Source organism: Lolium rigidum, chromosome 2, assembly GCF_022539505.1.
Source record: "Lolium rigidum isolate FL_2022 chromosome 2, APGP_CSIRO_Lrig_0.1, whole genome shotgun sequence".
Lineage (NCBI taxonomy): Eukaryota > Viridiplantae > Streptophyta > Magnoliopsida > Poales > Poaceae > Lolium > Lolium rigidum.
The window spans coordinates 96889681-96914558 of NC_061509.1; the positions used below are offsets into that span (position 1 = coordinate 96889681).

A 24878-nucleotide genomic window follows, 5' to 3' on the forward strand; every position below is an offset into this window, starting at 1 on the left:
CGATTTTCACATATAACTTCCTTGTAATTCCGAGTGTAGCCAGTTGTACTGCTGCTGTGCAATATTTAAAGGAAGAGAAGCATCAGCTAGCAGCAGTAGCAAGCGCAATCAGAGAGAAAACAATTACCGCACTCAACCACGACCTTGTAGTAGAGATAATACTGGCCGTGATATGGTACTATTGCCCGTCAAGCAGCGTACAGCTACTGGATGTTGTTTCAGTTATCTGCAAAACGCACTGTATCTGTCCCAACTTTGATGGCTAGTACTGCCGGCGATAATACAGTTGTACTTTTTTACATCAACATGATATGATATCGCAGCTTTCTATACAGAATTCCGAAATAAGATGCATAGCAACATAGATGACGAAGGGACGGGCGACTGGTCAGGGGTGAGGCTCCGCCTGAGGTGCTGGCCTCGGTTGGCTGCGAGGGTGGCCTCGTTCGGCTGCAGTGGTGGCCTCTGTCCACCTCCCCTTGGGGGCCAGCAGGAACGAGGGGTAGAGTAGAAGCTAAACAACGCACGAGATATGGCCGCAGCCAAAGTTGGGAGCCATGGCGGGGGATGCGCGAGCTGGGCCTGGGCGGCGGCAGAAATCGAGAGGCCTTGGAGCGGAGGTATCTGGGAGACGATCTCCTTGCCGGTAGAAAATAAAGACGTGGGGAAGCGGCAGCACATGGTCCGTGGCGGGGCAGCGGGAAATTTAGGTGCCGTAGCTGGAGAATAGGAAATCAGTAGCGGCGGGGGCACCTCCAGAACCACGGTGGCGCTGGGCCGCTGGCACCGGGCGGAGCGCGAGCTGCAGCCATGGCGGCGTGGGATGCCGGCGGACGGCGGCGCTGGAGGTCGGGGTGCAGCGCCGGCTTGGGTCTTCTAAGGCAGGAGGAGGGGGCGGCGGCAGGAGAAGCGCGGCCACCGCGTAGGATGTTGGACGTAATCGAGGGCGAGCGCCGACGGTAGGGAGACGAGGGATCTGAGTCATCTGACGCATCCTGAGGGACGGGAGGAAGGAGAAAATCATGACGAACCAGTTCGGTTGGTGGGTTTTTTTCTCCTCGAGCGTTATCGCCTTATATATATATATATATATATATATATATATATATATAGAGCAAGACTATTCTCGAACCCCCTTAAGATGGGTTCTAGAATAGCTATTCTTGAACCCACCCGAGATCCCGAACCAAACCGGCCGAAAAACCCACTTACCCCAACCCATACGTCTCTATTTCTGAACTTCCCCACCTTCTTCCCTATCAGCTCAAAAGGCATTGGCACCTCGCTGCCCGACCCCAACTCCCGTCCGACCTTCTTCCCTGGCGGCAACCGCGCCGAATCCCCGCCCAGCCTCCTTCCCCGCGGCGGTGGCGGCGAATCCCCACCCAGCCTTCTTCCTCGCGGCAGCAGCGGCGAATCCCCGCCCAGCCTTCTTCCCCACGGCAGCGGCGGCGAATCCCTGCCTAGCCTTCTTCCCCGGCGGCAACCGCGCCGAATCCCCGCCCAGCCTCCTCCGGCCGCCGCTCCATCCGCTCGCTGCCGTATCCTCCTCCTGGCGCCGCGCACTCCCAACCGCCGCGCCCGCCGCCACCGCCTCCTCTGCTCCAGCCAGCCCGCCGCCGCCCCCTCGCCCTCCATCGTCGGCGGCCTCCTCGACTACCTCAACGAGTCATGGACGCAGTTCCACGCCACTGGTCAGTCAGCTTTCCCCCCACTCCCACATTAGACCCGGCATCTTATCCCCGCTCCAAATCTTTTGGCCGGCCCTGAACCTGTTCGGCCCTATTCCCTACCCGGGACGAGCCTAGGTTCTTGATATCCAACTGTGCGCCCGAAATGTAATGCTGCTAGTAAGCCGTGGACATTTGCTTTCAGCTGAGGCCAAGAGGCAGCTGCTGATTGCGGGGTTCAAGCTGCTCAGCGAGAACGACGACTGGGACCTGCAGCCTGGTGGCCGCTACTTCTTCACCCGCAACATGTCCTGCTTGGTTGCCTTTGCCGTGGGGGAAAAGTGAGTCTGTTTTCAGGAGCTCGCCTTGTCCTTACTGGCAGTGCGTTTACGTTATTAATCAGAATTTATAATTTGTCTTCAATTTTGGTGCTTAAAGCTGCTCAAAGGAAGTTCTGTTGTAGTAGCATAAAGTGTGGCCATAACTGATTTAGACATGTATAGTAGAGGAGGAAACACCAGTAGGGTTGTAATTTGGTCCTTCCCATGCTTGTGTGTTCCTCTTAGGTTTCGAAACTCGTAATAACTCTAGCTTGGCTGGGTGATACCACGTTGCAACATACTGTTAAATGGGAGACGAAAATAGCACATGCTCCAAACAGAACACTTAGTCCTCAGTACCCAAAATAACATTGATGGAAATCCATATTCTCCGACTGCCAAAATGCAAATGCACATTCGATCTGAAACACATGCAAATGCCTTTGTTCTGCAGGTACAGAGTCGGCAACGGTTTCAACATAATTGCAGCCCACACCGATAGTCCGTGTCTCAAGCTGAAACCACGGTCTGCCTCCTTCAAGTCTGGTCATCAGATGATAAATGTGCAGACGTACGGAGGCGGGCTGTGGCATACATGGTTTGATAGAGACCTAACGTTGGCTGGGAGGGTCATCCTCAGGGCTGCTGATGGTTCGTTTGCGCACAAGCTTGTCAAAGTGAGCAGACCATTGATACGTGTACCAACACTGGCTATACATCTTGACCGGTTATTTCTCATGCCCTCTTTTGCACCGCTTTATCTCACTTTTAAGAACTAAAAGCCTGTCATATTGTAGTTTTTTTAGCATTGAACAAATACATGAGTTGTCCATCGATTTTAGTACTGCAGCCTCATCTAATCCTGCCAAAGTGCAAAGTTATGGCGACTTTTTTTTTCTTCTACAATACACCATTTCCTCATCTTTGGGCAAGTTCAGATCGTACGCGTATAAGTTCAAGATTTATTATCTGTACCAGCAGTATAAAATGGGCATGTTAAAATTTCACTTTTTTAGAATAAAAAGAAGTTCACTATGTTCCTATGTAAAGTTCACTATGTTCCTATGTTTGGTAGTTGCTAACTTTTATTGATAACCATGGACATATTTTAGAAGTTCGGAATTTTCAAAAGCTGAAGTCCAGTTCTACTCATACTATGAGTTCGCGTTTTATTTTTCAGGAAGTTCGCTTTCATTTAGCGGCAAGTTCGGCTCGTCCAATTCGGGGTTTTACCTTTTTTCTCTCAAAAGGTTTTAATTCTTCGCCCATGAGAAAAGAAGGAAAATTACTTAAGCTAGAGGAGAAATCCACCTTTTATTTCCATAATAATTTGAACTTATAGAATAAAAAAACACTGCATGTGTTACTGTTCTTCTAGCGAGCCCACAGTTGGTATTTCCTTTGTTCTTTGATGCTTCCTTTGTATTTTATAAATATATAAAGGAACAGAGGTTGGTGCTTTCGATTGTTACTTGGATGCATAAGCAAAATAGAGTAAAAGGCATATGGGGATATATTTATGTGACTGGTAAATAAGAAAAAGAAGTTCACATTATTATATTAGCACTACTGTGCCCCTGTAGTTTTATTTACGTGAGATATTTAAAAGCTACCTTTGTTTCTTCAATCTTAATATTCAGTTTCTTGTCTCTTCTGGTCCTAACCATAGTCTCTACAAACTAAGTATAACCATTGCACTGATGCAGGTATACTCTACCTTTTATTCCAGGAAGTAAATCTGACAATACTTAGAGCTCTCTTAAGATGGCGTTTGGGTACTTGGTGGAGGTTCAACGATGATCTACATCCCGCGGATCCGTTGGTGACAACGTGTCAGCATCATATACATCAGGGAAGTGCACTCCATACATCCGGGCAGTTCACTCGGTTTGATAAAATTTTAGAATGTTAAAGTAAATCATTGCACTTGCACATACCTGCAGTATGGACACAAATGGGTATAGTTGTGATGAAGTTTCTAAGAACTCGAAGGCAATCAAATGTTAGTTTATTGATTATTACTAGTCTTTTGTTGGTCTCGTCCTCCATATTTTTATTTTCTTTCTTGGAAGTGCATTATTTACATTCGGGAAGTGCACATGGATCAATTTGATATTTATGTTCAATATTCGTGATAATTTATCTTCATTTACGGAAGTTCACACTTCATTCCGTAGCAGCATCGGTGTAGGTCTTCTTGGGGCTGACCGAGCACCTGGCTGCTGCATTGGGGTTCAAATATAATCGAACCATCTTCACTTTTGTTGGATAGTTCACTTCGGACATAATGGGAAGCTCAATTTGCACACCGTGAAAATTCATTTCATTTTTCTATGAAACAAACTAAATGGTAATGGTGAGTTCACTTTTGTAAAAGTGAAGTTCAGTCCGTAAATAAAATGAAGTTCATTTGAACAAAAATGCATATTGTTGAGGAGCTCAATCTTGTTTTGATGTATAAAAGAATTATCTAGTATTTCATTTGCTCTTGACCATCTACCACTCGTCTACTAGTATCCTTATGCTATCTTTTTTGTTATATGTAAGGTACACCACTTGATCAAGCCTACTATGCTATATCCGGTAATACTCCATGGGGAAGTTTGTCTATTTTCTCACGGGAGTTGCCTCATCAACTATTTTGTCGGCCAAACCACAATGGAAGTTCACTTTCTCTTGGTGTGAAAGTTCAGCTTTATATAGTCGGTGAGTGTTGTCCGTCCGCGTTTAATTTCAAGGTTTATTTTCATCTTTCACTGAATGGTCTGAACTTTAAATATCTTAACTCATCTCTACGCTATCTTTCCTATTTCGTCCACATTGGTATGCTGATGCTACTTGAACTAATAATGATGCCTATGAATTGTGTTAGATTTTTTACCTTATGTGTAGGGAGTAGTAGCATTCTGGTTAGGCAAAGTTTGGATAATTGCAGCACACAATAGTCATTTCTGAAGTTCACTTTCCAATTTCAAGAAATTACTTCCTTGCATCTCTGATGTGCACGTGTATCTTCACAAAAATACATTTTCGGAATGCTTTTGGATACTCCATTTTTGCTATTTGTAAGCCTATAAGATCTGGGAGAGGTGGAAAAGCAGCGGAGTTTGGATAAAACACAGGAATGAAACATTGCGGTTGTATTATACTATTATGGTTAATAGGTAATGGCAGTTATTGACATACTTTTCTTTTGTATCATAGACTAAGCCTTCTCCACAGGCACTCAAAATTGTAGGAAGTTAATTCTACAAGTTTATTTTTTCACGAAATTCACTATTTTCATATCCGGAAGTTCGTATCTGTTGCTAATTTTGAATGACATGAAGCTAAACCTGTATTGTTCCTTCTAAACTACCAGTATAGAAATAAAAACAGATAGTTTCGATGCTAGTTTGTTGTGTGATTCATTTCATGAGCAAGAATGTGAATACAAGAAGTTCATAGTTCATTATGTGAGTGCAGGAAGTTCATTACACAAGCTCCGTCGATCTCCGCTGCTAGCATGTTCACTTTATACAATAACAGAGAAACATACGAAAATCGCTCTTTGTACACGAGCAGTTTGTCATATATAAATATACCGAAGTCCGTTCATATTGTTGCATACAAAGATTATTGCTATGCATGATATCTTATATTTTAAAAAGGTACAATGATTTGCGATGTAGAAGGAAAAAAATTCATATTGTTTACATGGCCAAGTTCATTTTCTCGCCAAGTTCATTTTATTTGAAAGCAATGTATTATTGATTTGAACTAAACATTAGTTGATTTCTGTAATTTCACTTTATATACATTGCATAAGTTCACTTTTATACATTGGAGAAGTTCAGTTAGTCCAACATAGGCTGATGCATTAACAGGCTGTTGTTTAATTGGTTCGGAATGCCTGCGGCTGTGAGCTTATATTTGATTTTGCAATTAACAAGTTGTTGTGTATTTTGTGCTCCATTCTAGCTCCCATGCATGTTCGCTGTAGCTTTTCTATATAATACATCTAGATTCTCTTCTCTTATTTTCTTCCTTTGATACAAACTGATGAACCTATTTTCTTCCATTTGTTGGCGTGGCAGATTTCTGTAGTAGCATGTCGCGCTGGTGGCCGTCATGTCCTAAAATTATTGAACAGGGCCCTGTGCCGCTGATTCCCTGGCCGATACCTTCTGTGAGCGGGTGCGTGCTCCTCCGACAGCTACCATTTCTCCCACGCAAAATGGCGCTCTGGATTCTCTTGGAGGGTAGATACTAGTTATAGTGAAGGGGGAGTTTCGGTGCTGTGAGGTGAATTGTTCTTGTGAGACTCCAGTCCGTCATGTGCCATGAAGCTCAATACTGATTTTGGGGAAGTTCAGACTGTTGCGGCCTGAAGCCCACCGTGCAGGCAACAAGTCACCAGAGTTGAGCGCGATGCTTTGTGTAGGATTCTCACACTGAATCCCATGCAAAAGGTGTGCAAAAGGTGTTGGCGATCGAAACCATCAGGGCAGGAAGGTGTTATGGATCAATTCTGCTACTGGTGAGAAGCTAGCTTCCCTATATCAATTGCTGATTTTTGGACGTGGTGCAAGCCCAGAACTGCTTCCAGGTGGAGCAGCATGTGCATAGTTCGGAACTGCTACTCGGCGTGTACTATTTGATATCTATTTTAGAAAAAAAAATTGCTAGCATATTATTGTGCAGTGCTTGTGCGAGTGCTGACTAGTTTGCACTGCTTTGTAAAATTGTGTGAGCAGTACATGGACGGTGAACTCACTTGTATATTCGGAAGTGCACTAATTGTCTTCATTCCAGGAAGTACACTCTGGGTTTGAACCGTGCAAAAATAATGGAAGTACACATATTTGATATGTGAAGGATTGCTCGTATGACTTAGGCATTAAACAAAGATATTAAAGCTGTGAACACGGGAGGTCACCCCTGTCCTCCACGAGAATCTACTTTCAACATCCTGGGATTTCGACGACCGTACCGGCCACAGCTGTTGCAATGCCTCTCATGGTGTTCTTTGGATGGAATTTGTGTAGGAAAAAGACAAGATACACAAATATTGGGCGGTGGATAAAAATCACTGTTTTCCGCTGGTCTAAACTTCTAAACTTTGGATCTCCGCATAGCCACCGATGTCCCTGGAACATCACGAGAATTGAGCTCGACATGGTATATGTGAAGTTCACATCTTCTGATTAGTGGAGTTCACTTCTCATAATTCGTGGAGTTCACATCTTCCGATTGATCATGCGACAACAATTCAGTATATTTTGCGTTGCACAATGTGCATTTCTCTTGCGGGGAATTAGCCTTAATCTTCTCATTAGCCTTTATGTTTGTTCGCCGTGTGGAAGTTCACATTTGGCATGCCAAATAGTTACTCTTTGTCGAAATTCACTTTGTTCGGGCCAAAAGATTACTTTGTACCGCACAGAAATTAATTTTTTTTGTCAAAATTAACTTTGGTCAAGATAGAAAATAACTTTTGTCAGAACAGAAATTCACCTTGTGTCGCTAGGAAGTTCACCTTTGACCGAAATTCACTTTGGTAGGGCGAAGTTTACTTGGTACCGCGCGAGAGTTCACTTTAACCAAGCGAAAATTTATTTTTTGTCAATATTACCTTTGAACGCGTAGGAAGTTCAAAATTTATATTTGTCAATATTAAATTTGAATGCGGAGGATGTTCACCATGAACATGCCGGAAAATTGCTTTTGTCGAACTTCACTTTGTACCGGCGCGAAGTTCACTTTGACCCATGTAGGAAGTACATTTTGAGCATGCCTGAAACTTTTATATCGCGATTGGAAGTTCACTAACAGATATCGGGAAGTTCACTTCTATATTCGAGCAGCTCATGTACTCTGTTTTTCTGGGCGGAAATCATACACATAGAAATGGTCCGTACGGCCTCCGATTGCGCAAATCGACCATGCAGCGTACAATTAGCACTAATATAACTCTATTGATACTACAACAAACCGCAATGCCACAACTAATCAATCTAGATGAGCCAATATCAAAATGTTCTCGTGTCGGCATTATCTCCGATTTTGCATATTTTTGAAATTAAAATTAAAACATTTAGAATTTCGAAAAATGTTCAATATAAAAAAGCTGCGCCTAATCAATATCTTTTCAATGCAATATTGTTTGAAACATTCCGATGAGTGGTTCGGAAATAAGCCCCAAAAAACAGTACGAAAAATCGAGAAGTTCAAAAAGTGGAATCACGTATTTTAAAATCTGCTCTTAAACTGTAAGGAATTAAGAAAAATGTTCTTCATGAAAAATGTGCGCCTAGTCATCAGCTTTCCAACGGCATATCATACACATGAATCCGATAAACGGTTTGAAAACTAGACGCAAAAAACTGCACAAAATAGAGAAATCCGCGAAAACGTTGTTTTGTATATTTAAAATTATTTTTAAACAGTACAGAATTTGGGAAAACAATAAACACGAAAAAGTTGCGAAATTTCCATACGAATCCAACGGTATATTATATGCATCATTCTGATAAGTAGTTAAAAAATCAACACAGAAATACTATCCGCACGAACGTGCAATTCTGGTATTCCACTGAGAAGTTCACTTGGAAACATCCAGAAGTTCACAAGTGGTTCCAGAGAAGTTCAGATGCGACGGAAGTTCGCTATATTTTCTGAAGTTCACTTGAAACTAGACTCTAGTTTCGGAAGTTCGCCCTGTACAATATTGAAGTCCGTCGGGAAGTTCAGATTCAGGGAAGAAGAAGTTCAGATCCATGTACCGGGAAGTTCAGAAAGGGTTCGAGAATAGTTTTTCTCGAACCGGTTCGAGAATAGCAGACAAGACTATTCTCGAACCCCCTTAAGATGGGTTCTAGAATAGCTATTCTTGAACCCACCCGAGATCCCGAACCAAACCGGCCGAAAAACCCACTTACCCCAACCCATACGTCTCTATTTCTGAACTTCCCCACCTCGCTGCCCGACCCCAACTCCCGTCCGACCTTCTTCCCCGGCGGCAACCGCGTCGAATCCCCGCCCAGCCTCCTTCCCCGCGGCGGTGGCGGCGAATCCCCGCCCAGCCTTCTTCCCCGCGGCGGTGGCGGCGAATCCCCGCCCAGCCTTCTTCCCCACGGCAGCGGCGGCGAATCCCTGCCTAGCCTTCTTCCCCGGCGGCAACCGCGCCGAATCCCCGCCCAGCCTCCTCCGGCCGCCGCTCCATCCGCTCGCTGCCGTATCATCCTCCTGGCGCCGCGCACTCCCAACCGCCGCGCCCGCCGCCACCGCCTCCTCTGCTCCAGCCAGCCCGCCGCCGCCCCCTCGCCCTCCATCGTCGGCGGCCTCCTCGACTACCTCAACGAGTCATGGACGCAGTTCCACGCCACTGGTAAGTCAGCTTTCCCCCCACTCCCACATTAGACCCGGCATCTTATCCCCGCTCCAAATCTTTTGGCCGGCCCTGAACCTGTTCGGCCCTATTCCCTACCCGGGACGAGCCTAGGTTCTTGATATCCAACTGTGCGCCCGAAATGTAATGCTGCTACTAAGCCGTGGACATTTGCTTTCAGCTGAGGCCAAGAGGCAGCTGCTGATTGCGGGGTTCAAGCTGCTCAGCGAGAACGACGACTGGGACCTGCAGCCTGGTGGCCGCTACTTCTTCGCCCGCAACATGTCCTCGCTTGGTTGCCTTTGCCGTGGGGGAAAAGTGAGTCCGTTTTCGGGAGCTCGCCTTGTCCTTACGGCGAGTGCGTTTACGTTATTAATCGAATTTATAATTTGTCTTCAATTTTGGTGCTTAAAGCTGCTCAAAGGAAGTTCTGTTGTAGTAGCATAAAGTGTGGCCATAACTGATTTAGACATGTATAGTAGAGGAGGAAACACCGAGTAGGGTTGTAATTTGGTCCTTCCCATGCTTGTGTGTTCCTCTTAGGTTTCGAAACTCGTAATAACTCTAGCTTGGCCGGGTGATACCACGTTGCAACATACCGTTAAATGGGAGACGAAAATAGCACATGCTCCAAACGGAACACTTAGTCCTCGGTACCCAAAATAACATTGATGGAAATCCATATTCTCCGATCGCCAAAATGCAAATGCACATTCGATCCGAAACACATGCAAATGCCTTTGTTCTCGCAGGTACGGAGTCGGCAACGGTTTCAACATAATTGCAGCCCACACCGATAGTCTCGTGTCTCAAGCCGAAACCACGGTCCGCCTCCTTCAAGTCTGGTCATCGGATGATAAATGTGCGGACGTACGGAGGCGGGCTGTGGCATACATGGTTTGATAGAGACCTAACGTTGGTCGGGAGGGTCATCCTCGGGGCTGCCGATGGTTCGTTTGCGCACAAGCTTGTCAAAGTGAGCAGACCATTGATACGTGTACCAACACTGGCTATACATCTTGACCGGTTATTTCTCATGCCCTCTTTTGCACAGCTTTATCTCACTTTTAAGAACTAAAAGCCTGTCATCTTGTATTTTTAGCGTTGAACAAATACATGAGTTGTCCATCGATTTTAGTACTGCAGCCTCATGTAATCCTGCCAAAGTGCGAAGTTATGGCGACTTTTTTTTTTCTTCTACAATACACCATTTCCTCATCTTTGGGCAAGTTCAGATCGTACGCGTATAAGTTCAAGATTTATTATCTGTACCAGCAGTATAAAATGGGCATGTTAAAATTTCACTTTTTTAGAATAAAAAGAAGTTCACTATGTTCCTATGTAAAGTTCACTATGTTCCTATGTTTGGTAGTTGCTAACTTTTATTGATAACCATGGACATATTTTAGAAGTTCGGAATTTTCAAAAGCTGAAGTCCAGTTCTACTCATACTATGAGTTCGCGTTTTATTTTTCGGGAAGTTCGCTTTCATTTAGCGGCAAGTTCGGCTCGTCCAATTCGGGGTTTTACCTTTTTTCTCTCAAAAGGTTTTAATTCTTCGCCCATGAGAAAAGAAGGAAAATTACTTAAGCTAGAGGAGAAATCCACCTTTTATTTCCATAATAATTTGAACTTATAGAATAAAAAAACATCGCATGTGTTACTCGTTCTTCTAGCGAGCCCACAGTTGGTATTTCCTTTGTTCTTTGATGCTTCCTTTGTATTTTATAAATATATAAAGGAACAGAGGTTGGTGCTTTCGATTGTTACTTGGATGCATAAGCAAAATAGAGTAAAAGGCATATGGGGATATATTTATGTGACTCGGTAAATAAGAAAAAGAAGTTCACATTATTATATTAGCACTACCGTGCCTCCGTAGTTTTATTTACGTGAGATATTTAAAAGCTACCTTTGTTTCTTCAATCTTAATATTCAGTTTCTTGTCTCTTCTGGTCCTAACCATAGTCTCTACAAACTAAGTATAACCATTGCACTGATGCAGGTATACTCTACCTTTATTCCGGGAAGTAAATCTGACAATACTTAGAGCTCTCTTAAGATGGCGTTTGGGTACTTGGTGGAGGTTCAACGATGATCTACATCCCGCGGATCCGTTGGTGACAACGTGTCAGCATCATATACATCAGGGAAGTGCACTCCATACATCCGGGCAGTTCACTCGGTTTGATAAAATTTTAGAATGTTAAAGTAAATCATTGCACTTGCACATACCTGCAGTATGGACACAAATGGGTATAGTTGTGATGAAGTTTCTAAGAACCTGAAGGCAATCAAATGTTAGTTTATTGATTATTACTAGTCTTTTGTTGGTCTCGTCCTCCATATTTTTATTTTCTTTCTTGGAAGTGCATTATTTACATTCGGGAAGTGCACATGGATCAATTTGATATTTATGTTCAATATTCGTGATAATTTATCTTCATTTCTGGAAGTTCACACTTCATTCCGTAGCAGATCAGTGTAGGTCTTCTTGGGGCTGACCGAGCACCTGGCTGCTGCATTGGGGTTCAAATATAATCGAACCATCTTCACTTTTGTTGGATAGTTCACTTCGGACATAATGGGAAGCTCAATTTGCACACCGTGAAAATTCATTTCATTTTTCTATGAAACAAACTAAATGGTAATGGTGAGTTCACTTTTGTAAAAGTGAAGTTCAGTCCGCAAATAAAATGAAGTTCATTTGAACAAAAATGCATATTGTTGAGGAGCTCAATCTTGTTTTGATGTATAAAAGAATTATCTAGTATTTCATTTGCTCTTGACCATCTACCACTGTCTACTAGTATCCTTATGCTATCTTTTTTGTTATATGTAAGGTACACCACTTGATCAAGCCTACTATGCTATATCCGGTAATACTCCATGGGGAAGTTTGTCTATTTTCTCACGGGAGTTGCCTCATCAACTATTTTGTCGGCCAAACCACAATGGAAGTTCACTTTCTCTTGGTGTGAAAGTTCAGCTTTATATAGTCCAGGCACATTGATAAATCGTGCATTACAGTAAAATAACAGTTTAAGCTAGGTAGAATGACAGATTATATTGCACGACAATCTCGTTTGTCAGAGAGGAAGTTTATGATGATCTACAAAGTTAGTGAAGTGTGAATCAGATAAACTTCTCAATTTTCTCAACCAACTTAACTATGTCAGATTGGATGGCAGATTGTACTCACAATGTGAGAAGTGAGAAGAATACTATAAGGGGATGTACCAACTTAGCGAATCAGCATTTGATGAAGTTCAGAATAGTCTCGACCAACATGTATATGAACATAATAAGATGAACTAGCATATTGCCCGTGCTTCGCTACGGAACCACGCAACTAATTCAGCATATGACTTTTTTTTAAAATATAGTGCCGTTGTTTGTTAGGTGCACATGCTCCAGTAAAGATGCCTAAGATTTGACGATATTTTATTACAAGTGTAATGTGATCACAAATAAATAGAAATATGAAGCCATTATTTCCAAAATTCTTTGACAGTTTTTTATTTTAGCAACATATGATTTTGCTTTTCTGTCTCTGTTGCCTTCTTTGTCCTTTTTTTTTTGGAGAGAATGATTTAGGGTGTGCATATAAATAAGGTCATGTATATTATTTGAATCACCAACCGTATATAGCAACCCTTGACCTGACGTTTAGACAACAGTAAAAACATCCTCTATAATGGATTTTTTTGTGAGGGATAATGGACTTGTATGTCTGCCATCGCTATCACCAAAAAATATTTTAAAAAAAGCATATGCCGAATTAGATAGGCTGATAGTCTGAACAAATTGTGGCCTGTCTGCCTCTCCCACTGCGCACACATGGTGTAGCTTGGGCGAGGCCTAGGCAATCTTTAAAAATCATTGGAAAATATTGAAGCAGATGAATGAAGGGATAAGATTTGCTTTCTCTCCCGTACAGTACATACCGAAATTCCCCCCATGAGCGCCGCTGTGAGGAAATGAGGAGTCAAGCTGGCTGCGTCGTGATGTGCCGGTCGTGGGCCGCTGCAGCTGCTACTCACGAGGGCGTCCTACGGCCGACGCGTTGAAGTGTAGTCCAGTTGCGCGGCGACCGGGAGCCGATCGTCCTCCTGCTAGGATGCAAGAATGACGAGGATGGGGGAACAGCTCCGCTGGACATAGCACGCCAACATCGCCCGGGAAGCGGCCGTCATCTGTCCAGGCTGCGGGAGTGGCGAGCGCGCCGCCTCGGCCGCGTCTGCGGCAGAAGGATTAGACTTTTCAGCCTTTGACGATAGCAGCGAGCGCTGGTTGATTTCCGGTTCCTTGAAGGTCCTATTTCCAAAAGTATTTCGGTCGATGATGGAAGACTGGAAGTCTGGAAGGACAGGGGTGGACTGCGGGTTGATTTACCAGAAATTGTGTGCTAAAATGCAAAACACGCGATGTACGACCAAGTAAAACAATAGCGACCAAGGAAAACAATAGCGTGCTAAACAAAATAGCGTGGCTTTCCAAAATACGCTATGAAGATTATAACGTGCTAATAGCGCGCTATTTTGCAAAATAGCGTTTCAAAAAAATAACAAATGTAGTATGTATACTAAGGATTTCAGTACATCAAAAGTTATCTACATCACAACGATCAACAAATTAAATTGACAAAGTCCTGATCGTACTGAAAGATAAACTCGATTTGTCAGTCCAACAAGTGGACAAGTAGAGATAACTAATTAACCTGCCAACAAGCAAACAATTAAAGAACTACATATCAAAAGTGGTAACCAAAATGAGATGAACTAGATGGATAATGCATTCGGTGAAGAAGAACCGCATATTGAAGCTCATTACAAGCAACTTCTTTTCCTTAGGCAGATTGCATCAGTAGCTCTTACTCATTGTGATGTTGATTCCTCTTATTCTTCAACATGTACGCGTTATGTGAGGAGGAGTGGGAATTATTGATGTCCTTCTGTGGTTTCTAGCGGGTTGAATGACTACGGTTATAATGGGGATTTAGGAAGCTCATGGGCCAAAGGATCCAAAATAGCTAGTCGGCTGCTCGATTTCCCTGTAAAAATAGCACCGCTACAACGCTATAAAATAGCGTCGCTATAACGCTATGAAAAATAGCGCGCATAGCGCGGCTAATAGCGTGATTAGCGTCATAGCGAGCCGAATGTGCATAGCGTAGCGTTCACTTTTCAAGTACGCTATAGCGCCGCTACAACGTCAAAATAGCGCGCTATTTTTCGCAACGCGCCATACCGGTTGGAATTTAATAGTAAAGAAAGAGAGAATTGATAATACATGGAAAGCATGGAGCCAAAACAGCAATCACCAAAATATTTAATACGTGGAAAGCACTATTCCTTCACTGTTGTAGCCTCCCGCGGCCGGCGGATTAGTGGAGCCTCCACCACGATTAGATGTACGACCGGGCACCAGAAGCCGCAGCGGCAGCAGTGGCCATGGCGCGAAGAGCGCCTCTAATTTTGCTCACGAGAGCTCGGGTCGACGTCATCGGTGCCGTGAGACTTTCACGCCGACAGAACTACATTCACCTCCAAGCAAGCCCCACCGCCTCTTGAAGCGCATCGAAGATCAGGCATGTCGGAGACGTACGTAGCAGGCGAGCCTGTCCGCATGATGAGAGGACGGACAACTCTGTGTTCGCCATCTCCAGCTGCAGCTCACACACAACGTTCGCCGCCCCTCACAAACGCGTCCACAGTCAAGCCAGTCGTGGTGCGTGACGCGGTTGGTCGGGAAGAACTTCGGGAGCTGGCCAGCGAGGTAGGAGGGCTCCAGGCCACAGCCAGACGGAAGCCTCGAATCCAGACTCTCTAGCATACATGCATACGTACTACTCAATCTTCCAACACATGCATATGTCCACATGTACAAAGTCCGGCAGGGATGGATTGAACACTGGCCGGTGCTGGCTCTTCTGACTACTGAGCACTATTTAAAAAAGATGTGTCGCCATTTTTTTAAGTTCAATAGCAAATCCCGGTCCTGTGTAAGAGCAAACTGCAGCTACAGATATACAGAATTGGTGTGCTCTGCAATCCTATATAATCCATCTTATTTGAAGTCATGATACACTTTAAGCCAAGTTTTCATCATATTACCCCTATATTTAGCATGCCTTGGTTAATTCTATTTTTATTGTGTACGTTTGCTTATTTTTGAAATAAGATGTGAGAACTAATTTAGAACAGAGGAAGTATTATTCTGGTTTATCATTTTGTTGGGAGAATAGGGTTAGATTTTAAAGAAATTTTTTACTATCTTTAGTATTAAGGTAAAACCTGCAAATGTCTGGCGTCTAGAAGTTACAAACCAAATGCCACCCGTAACTGGCAGTTATTATCCCTCTCGTCCTTCGCTCCCGATACTTTTACCTCGGTCACATCTACTTACTATGTCAACAGATTTTTATTCTGATCCATGGTATATGTTCATGCTCTGATTTTTTTGGGAGTTTTAGAAATGTTTTGTACCCAATTTTTAAATAAGATTACGATTTTATCATTATTAAATAAATCCAGAGAATATTTGGGGATCATAGACCATAGATTCTCATTTTTATCTGTGCGAAATGATAAAGATTAAAGTGAGCTTATTTTCCGTCCATGTTAGAACATTATGTTGAATCTTGTATTGTTGACACTGATATGTATTAACATCAAACTCCATTACGAAATTGATGCTTTAAAAAATCTAATTGACTGCAAGTTCGTTATGATTTTTAGGGAAAGGCTAGCACCCATTATGCATCGGCATCGCCATGAAAATTTTGGAGGGCAACGAAACACTTTCCACCCTTAGATACATCCGAAAGATATTAACTGCCGTTTCTCCGTAGCGAAGCACGGATATTCTGCTAGTGAAAAATACTCCATCAGTCCCATAAAACATCAAACATGTTTTAATTTATTTTTCAAATTTTGATATATCTATACATTAAATAGAAACTACATATATCTAGATTTAAACAAAGTTACAACATTTGTTATGGAACTGAGGGATAATTTTTTCTTTTGTTTCCAGTGGGATGCGCCGTTGGGTTTTTTTGGTGCCGTTTTTTTATTTCTCTCTTTTGTTTTAAAATTAGTTTTATTTTATTCAGCTTATTTTTCTTGTTCTCATTTTCTTTCCTTTTTCTCATCTTTTCTTTGATGTTTTCTATTTTTATTCTTTAGCAATGCATATGTTATATAAGAAATGTGCGACACCACCCAATTTTCGAAACAAGTTGCATTTTTTTAAAAAATCATGCAATTAGCATTGGATTTTTGAAATGAGATGCAATTTTCTACGAAAAGTGCAACAACAAACAACATGTTTTCATATGAGTTGAACTTTCTCAGGAAAAATGTGCAAGTTCAACTTCTATTTCAGTATGAATAATAACACTTTTCTTAAGAAACATTAATTATCAGTATTCTTGAACGAGATGACCTTTTCTCAAGAAACATGCTACTAGCAACCGGTTTCTATACGAACGACATTTTAATCAAGAAATATGCAACTTTAGCCGGTTTCCCGGACGAGGCGTTTTTGCTTCTGCGAGCATATGCTCGTGTTTGTTGAAATGAGTTCTAAATGAAGTTTTAAATGTCAAAAGAATTCCAATAAAAAATTGATGCTCATAAAGTAGTTTCGCCAAAAATAAAAAAAATTATCATGTGCAAAAAGACAAAATTTGGTGCTAAAATAGAGCTTTTCACGATACATTTCTTTATTTTTCTACACAGGACGTAAAAATTATCAGTTTTTCGTGAAACTTGGCGTGGGCACATATAATGTTGACATATACACACCAAATTTTTGTTCATATTGTTTTTAGATTTTAAAATGTTTTTCTAGCTAGTACGAGCATATGCTCCCAAGTTCAAATGTGCATTTCCGCGTGTTCCCATACTAGTTACAGTTTTTGTTAAAACCGTGCAATTAGCAAGTGATTTAGTTGCACTATTCTTCACAAACATGCAAGTGATTATCGGAATGAATTAAACTTTTGCTAGGAAATGGGCAACTCCAACATGTATTTCATTTACGAGTTGCATTTTTTCATGAAAAAACATGCAATTAGCAAACGATTTTCGGAACATGTTGCATATTACCTAAGCAACATGCAAGGCACAAGTGGGCTCCGATAAAGAGTTGCACTTTTCTTAGCAAATGTGCATCTCCAACAGTTTCCAATACATGTTTTCTTTCTTTTATCAAAAAAAATGCAATTAGCAAAAACATGTAACTAGCAAGCAGTTTCGGTAAGAATTGTATTTTTCTCAAAAAAAAGGAATTTATGGTGTTATTCCATTATGAGTTACACTTTTCTTTAAAACATGCAATTAGAAACCGGTTTTCAACAAGAGAAGTACATTTCCAACCGATTTTCGATAATTGTTGCACCTTTCTCAACAAACATGTAAGTAGCAAGTGGTATTCCAAAATGAGTCTTGTACTTCTCTCATGAAATGCGCATATACCAACCATTCGATATAATTAAGTTGCATTTTTCTCCAATGAAAAAAGATCAACTCTACCCGGTGTAGTTGCACTTTTATTTTCTTTAAGAAACATGCAATAAGCAAAAGGTTCTTAGAAGGAGTTGATTTGCTGTAAGAAAATTTTATTTTTTATTGTGCACAAGTTTTGTTTTTAATTTGGCTGCCTATGTTTGCTAAAAATCATTTATATTTTTAGGTTAAAAAAGATTTCCATGCATACGTGTGCATCCGATAACAACCCATGCATGGGCCTCTAGAAACGAAGCATCATATGTCCCTCAAGCCGGCAGTTTTACTACTGCCCTCATGTGTATCATTTTCTGAATTTCTATTTAGGGGATTGCAATTCTTCTCTGTATGCTGATTTCCAATCTGTTCTTGCTGATAAAGAAGAACCAATGGTAACAACCAATCTATTCTTGCAATTCTACTCTCTAGTCTCTATTTTCTTCTTTCCAATATGTGCATGCTTTTACATAATTCTTGCACTCATTCTCATACGTTATGTGCTTGTAATTGTCAGGATGAAGATGTGTCCATCTTAACTGAAGAATAAGACAAGTGAGGCTGTGAGCTGTGACTTGTGAGGGTGGTTGCTGCTTGCTTGGCATTGGAATTCTGGGCGGGTGTTCCTGGGAGATCTCATAGTTGCCGGCTTGCAGCCTATTTGTGTAATCATGTTGAATATTGTGCCTGTGAGGCCACTTTTTATTTATGTAATCTGATTTGTGATTGTGACCTGCATGGCTGCTAGCCTGCTACTTAAAATATTCTTGAGACAATATATTTCTAATTGGCATGCATTTAAACGCTGGATTATGCCACTGTTATGCTTAAAATTCTGAAAATTCTGCTACTTCATGTGTTTATTGTGCAGACCCGATGGGTGCCCGTCGGGTCGGGTGACCCGTCGGGTTCAGGCGTGGGTGAGATATTACGCCCATGGGCAGGGTAATGGGCACAGACCCTTGCCCATTTGCTAATCGGGCATGGGTGTGGGAGAGCTCGACCCGGCCAAACCCGACCCATTGCCGGCTTGATATGTGCCCTTGCAAATTACTTGCAGCTAGCTCCGTCACCGCAGGCCTCATCCCTTACTGGAATTCCGTTAATGATTATTTGCTACCAGTAGAAAAATTGCAAGTAAAGACAAATCTGGAAAAACATGCTCGTCTTATTTATCAAATTGGAGGTAACAGTACTCCACACAAAAGACAAATCTGGCCGGAGTAGCTTCATGCCACATATTACAATTAAGAAATATTGTACTGGCGGTGGATTGGTTCCAGTGTTGATGCTTAATTCATGTCCCTGAGTTGTGCGTACTCTCTTGGAAGGGCACCGACTTCCTTAGCCTTCTCCTTGACAAGCTTCCATGCGTCCCGGACGTGGCGCATCTGCGTCATGGCTCCGCCCATGGCCATACGGATAACAAACTTGTTATCCACCACAAAGTGTGTCATGAACGCCCGTCCGCTTGTGTTGATGGCCACGAGGAGCTTGCGGTTCAAGGCGTCCACAGCATGCTCACCCTCTAGCTCATACTGTGGGCGGAGGCGGAAGGTCACGAGGGAGAAGCTCCTCGCCGTCACGACCTCGAACCGTTCGTCCGCTGTGACCATCCGCTCGAACCACTTGGCCATTTCGACGTGCCTCCGTATGTGTGCCCTCATCCCTGCTGCGCCGTGGCGGCGCAAGACCACCCATAGCTTCATGGCACGGAAAGGGCGCGACAATGCAATCTGCCAGTCCTTATAGTCGATCACCTCTGTGCATCCCTTGCCGATATTGTTGAGGTACTCCGGGTTAGTCGACACTGCGGAGGTAAGCACTTGTGGGTTGGCAACCCACAGGCAGCAGCAGTCCATGTTGGTGAGGAACCACTTGTGCGGGTTCATGCTCACCGAATCCGCGAGCTCAGCGCCGTCGATGCAGTCCCGGAACTCGGGGCAGACCAGGGCGCTTCCAGCGAACGCAGCGTCGACGTGCAGCCACATGCCATACCTCCGCGCCACCTCCCCGAGACCGCGCACAGGGTCGACGGCGCCGACCCCGGTAGTGCCAATGGTGGCGCAGAGGTACAAGGGCACGAGCCCACTGGCAATGTCGGCCTCCACCGCGTCGCAAACGCTGTCAGCTGTGAGGCCGTACCCCGACGATGCCGACGTTGGGATGATGCGGAAGTTGGCTGGCGGAATGCCGATGATGCTCGCGCCCTTCTGGAAGGTGGCGTGGCTCTGATCGGAGGCGTAGACCACCAGCCTCACGATGCCTTCATGCCCCAAGCTTCTTAGGGCGCGATCGCGTGCAGCCGCAAGCGTGGACACCACGCCTTCGCAGGTGCTTCCGTGCAGCACGCCCCCGCCGCCGCCGGAGAAGAGGAAGCGGTCCGGGAGGCCTAGCAGCTTGCACATCCAGTCCACCACGACGCTCTCAAGCTCTGTTGCGGCCGGCGAGGAGGCCCAAGAGAAGGGTACCACGTTGAGACCGGATGTAAGCATATCGCCCATCAACCCGGCCGCGCTCCCGTTTGCTGGGAAGTAGGCGAAGAAGTTGGGGCTCTGCCAGTGTGTCAGTCCTGGGACGATGTGTTGCTGCACATCCTCCAGTATGGCTTCCACCGGATCGCCGTGTTCGGGCGGCGCGTCCGGTAGAAGCGTCCGGAGCCACCCTGGCTCGGCGTCGGGCCGGACAGGGTAACTCTCGATGTCGCGGTAGTAGCCGTTGAGGAAGTCGATCACCGGGCGCGACTCATCGAAGAATGCCTCGGGGCCAAGTGGCAATGGGGCCTCAAGAGGCGGCAGGCTCCCCATATCGCTAGCTAGCTGATGACAAGGACCTAGTACTTGTGTCTTCTAAACCCGCTCCTAGTACTTTGGGCAGCTCGTATAGGATTGGACGTTTTGCAATGGTACGGGAGGTTTGCACGTCGTGCTTATATAGCCCGAATCATCCATACATATGGCTGAGTAGCTGACACACGAGACTCGCATGTGTTAGCTGTCATGATAGCCTTGCTGCAACGAACATACTCATGCCCGCCCGACCCGACCACGTGCCGCGCTAAAGGCCGAAGGGCCTCGCGTTTTACTCGCTTTGGTTCGATGGATCTCGGGCTCTCTTCGTTGGTGGTGCCGGGTTAACTTTGGTGGGTACCGGGTTGTCGCTGGAGGATAACAGAGGCTCCCCGGCTGGCCGGGCCGCCCGTCGATCCATCGGAACACGGCGATTTTACCGGCGCCGGTAGGTACCGGTGTAGAATCCTCCGACGATTTTTTTTAAATAATACGAATTTTTTATTTAAGTGCAGGAATAGTGCGCGATTCGGAAAAAGTTGAAAAGTGTGACCTGGTCGGTCAGCAGCCTGCAGGCTGCGCGCAGGGGGACAGTCCGACCAGCGTTTGTCGGCCACTAGCAGGCCGATCGGTCGGTAGCCGGCCGACCGTGCATGGCACGGCTTTCGACGCCGCAGACGCTCCCGTGTCGGCCCTGTCTCCTTTTATTCGGCGCCACAGACGCTCCCCGTCGCGCCGCTGTCTCTTTCTTCTTCCTTCCTCCTTTCTTCTTCCTTGCTCCCTGTTCGTCTGCAGCACACGACAACAGCTCGAAAAACTCTCCCTTTTTCGTAGATCCTCACTGATTTAGCCAATAAAACTTCACCATTTTGCTGGTATTAGTGGAGGGAAGTCCGATCTACAGATGGGTTAGGGTTTGGAGGCGTTTGGTGGTGCTGTTTAGCAGCAATGCTGACGAAGTGGTGGAGGCTGGTGGTGGTGTAAGGGGTTGAGCTGTTGCTGTGGATTGGTGGTGGTGCTGAGCTGTGGCGTGTTGTTCGTGCTGCTGCAGTTGGAGAGGTTGCTCACGCTACAAGGGTAAACCCTAATCTTTTCATATTAGTGCTAACTATGTAGGTTTATGTGGGCTGGTTTTAGTGTTAGTGTATGTATGTGCTGTGTAGTAGTTACGTTTGTTGACGCGGGCAGAAATTTTTTAGGTGAGCAAAGATGACAGATGTAATGAAGATAGTATTTTACTATTGTATGGGTAGTGTCCGATCAAATGAAATGGGAGTTGATCTGAGTGAGTTCAAATCTGTAGAGATGAATATGACTGCTCCTAGAACATGGACAATTGAGCAGGTGAAGGACTGGTTGACAGAATGTTTCGGGCTTAATCCTGAAGTGCACATAGTAGGTGTGCATGCATTGTGGACTAAGTCGGTATCAAACATTTTGTGGTATCTGAGGCCTGTAGATGATACCTCTAAGTGGGTGAGCTGGTTAAAAGGGTCTGAAAGGAGAGGAACTAACCCTGTGGCATTAGTTGTGGCGAAGGAGGTAGTGCCTCCTGAAGGCGGTTACAGTGTAGGAGGTGGTTACGAATCAGGCCAGAGCAGTCAAGCACCCGGCGGTGGCGGTGGTTACGAGCCTGAACGGAGCAACCATGTGGAAATGTTTATAGTGGTCAGGGTGATGGTTACACGGGAAAAAGACGGTGAGGTTGATGGTGACGAAGAAAATGGATACAGGCAGAACATAATGCAAGAGGAAGATACAGAAGGTGAAAGTGATGCTGATGATTTCGATGAGTCTGATGATGGGGAGGAGGTTCCTATTCCTGGCAGATGGAATCATAACTTTTGGTCTGCAATGACAATCAACGATGGCCTTGATTCTAACTGGGAGTATCACCAGAACAATGTCACCGTAGGGGCCATGTTTCCGTCGAAGCGACATATGCATGATGCAATAATTAAGTGGGCAATGGCAAGCCAGAGGCAGCTGAGAACAACCGTGTCATCTGGAAAATACCTGACGATGGAATGCGTGGACATCAATTGTCCCGAAAGGGTGCATGGGTATGTTCCTAAGTATGACACAACATGGCGTGTGAGCGACTTTGTGCCACACAGTTGTGAGCTTGCAAGGATCCGCAATGATCATTGCAACCTGTCGTTTAATAACTCGGCTACTGTACACTGAAATAGTGGAAGGGCAAGCCATGAGAGTAAACGCCATACAGAAGAATGTTAAGAAGCATCAATTTTACACCATTTCTTATGGCAAGGATTGGAGGGCTAAGCAGAGGGCGATGGAGATGAGGTTTAGTTCGTTTCGAGACGCATACGACGCTGTTGTTCATTTGCTGCAGGCGAGGAATCCAAACACATATGTGAACATCCAAGACTTGTTTTCGCCGGAGTCCCCATCTTACAGGGTTCTATATAGAGTATATTTCTCGTTCGATGTATGCATCGAATCATTCAGATACTGTCGACCCGTGTTATGTGTCGACGACACGTTTCTGACCAGTCTGTACAAGGGTCAAATCTTGACCGCCATTGGAATGGACGGAAACAATCAAATCGTTCCACTCGCTTTTTTCTTTCGTGGGGAGTGAGAACACCGAAAGCTAGTTATGGTTCTTTAGGCAGCTGAATATTTCAATTGTAAAGGACAAGCCGAATGTTTGCATCCTTCATGGCAGGCTTGCATGTATACTGAAAGCTATTAAGACACTGAAAGAGCCTGGACAAGAAACGCCATGGATTGACATTGAGAGCCGTTGTTGCATGCGCCACCTGGGGGCCAATTTTTACACACAATTCAGGAACAAGAACCTTATGAATGTCTTCAAGAAGCTGTGCATCCAGAACCAGCAGTGGAAGTATAATTTTTTTGCGTAGCAAACTGCAGGAGTTCACGAAGTAACAAGTTGCGCAGAGGAAAGAAGCTCGAGATGCAAACATAGCAGCACATATGCAGGCAGTTGCAGCAGGAACAAAAGTGGTAGAAGCACCAGTTTACGAGGCACCCCAAGGTCTGTGCGACTTGCTCGGATTTGACCCGCCCGAAACAAGGAGAAGGCAGGAAAGACAGATTAAAAACTTTGAGCAGTGGATAGAGCATGAGCCTACGGAGAGGTGGTCTTTGTTGCACGACACACATGGAGCTAGATACGGCGTCATGAAAACCAACCTCGCAGAGTCGTATAACTTTGTGCTGAGAGGCAACAGAGGTTTGCCACTTACAGCTATAGTAGAGGGTATTTTCATGGGCACAGTTAAATATTACAGAGAGAGACGTGAGCAGGCTCGGATGCATATGGTGAACAACCCAAACACACCATATTGTTCGAAGATTATGGAGTACATGCATAAGAAGAAGGAGAAAGCTAAGCATCTCGCTGTTGTTCAAATTGGGAATGTGGAAAGAAGGTTCGAAGTCCGCTTACCTACAGATAGGTTCGGGTGTGGGAATCCGCAGCGGACGCATGATGTGAAAATTGGCAATGAAGAATGGCCAACTTGTGAGTGCACATGCAACAAACCAAAGTTGCTTCATCATGGTTCGGCGTACTGACACAATAATTTTCTGCAGGTACAACAGGAAGGGTACGAGCCACTCCTCGACATGGTGGCTTCAACGCGTTGGCTCGTATGTTGATGAGTGGCTGACTGCGACAACACAACTCTGGCATCACGATGAGCAGTTTGATCCACAGGAGTTTGAGGCATATCTGCACAGGTACACAGCAGCAGCGCGAGTGCGCCTCATCCCGCCGACAGATCCAGCTGAGGCGCCTCCAGCATCTATGGGATATGTACCCGACTCAGTCCACAGCCGGTAGTCGACACCACGCGGTACGTACTACTTTTCTATTCCACCAACATACTTGTCGTTTATATATTGGGTTCTACGGTTTATATGCTACCATGATCTACCATGATTTTCCAGGGCCAGATGATTTCAGACTTACAGGATGAAGTCGCTCGGTACACATGTCAAGTGTCTAGTGGGCCTCTTATGCAGCCGCGCGACCAGCAGGTGTCCTGGTTGAGGCGTCTCGAGGAGAAGCTATGCGGGATCTACTCGGCTATCATGTGCAGTCGTAGTTCCGACGTCGTTCAGCGCCACCTCCTTCCACCACGGCCCTCCACACGACACGATCCACGGCCTCGTCTCACGCCGACGGCGACACCCAGACCACCACCTCCTGACCGGGCAGGAGGTTC

General features: G+C 44.7%; 2 protein-coding genes across 2 annotated transcripts; one reads left to right on the top strand and one right to left on the bottom strand.

The window, feature by feature from the left end:
- Positions 1-1141: 1141 nt before the first annotated feature.
- On the top strand, positions 1142-3766 carry LOC124689981. The gene is made up of 5 exons (XM_047223433.1): positions 1142-1694; positions 1876-2011; positions 2445-2667; positions 3171-3240; positions 3720-3766. The coding sequence occupies exons 1-5, from the start codon at positions 1142-1144 to the stop codon at positions 3740-3742; spliced, it is 1005 nt and encodes a 334-aa protein (XP_047079389.1). The 3' UTR covers positions 3743-3766.
- A 5770-nt stretch (positions 3767-9536) lies between these two features.
- On the bottom strand, positions 9537-20676 carry LOC124686961 (tyrosine decarboxylase 1-like). Its single transcript, XM_047220823.1, has 2 exons — positions 19204-20676; positions 9537-9557 (listed from the first exon to the last, which is right to left on the bottom strand). Exons 1-2 carry the CDS (start codon positions 20674-20676, stop codon positions 9537-9539), a joined length of 1494 nt encoding a protein of 497 aa, XP_047076779.1.
- Between the last annotated feature and the right edge of the window lie 4202 nt (positions 20677-24878).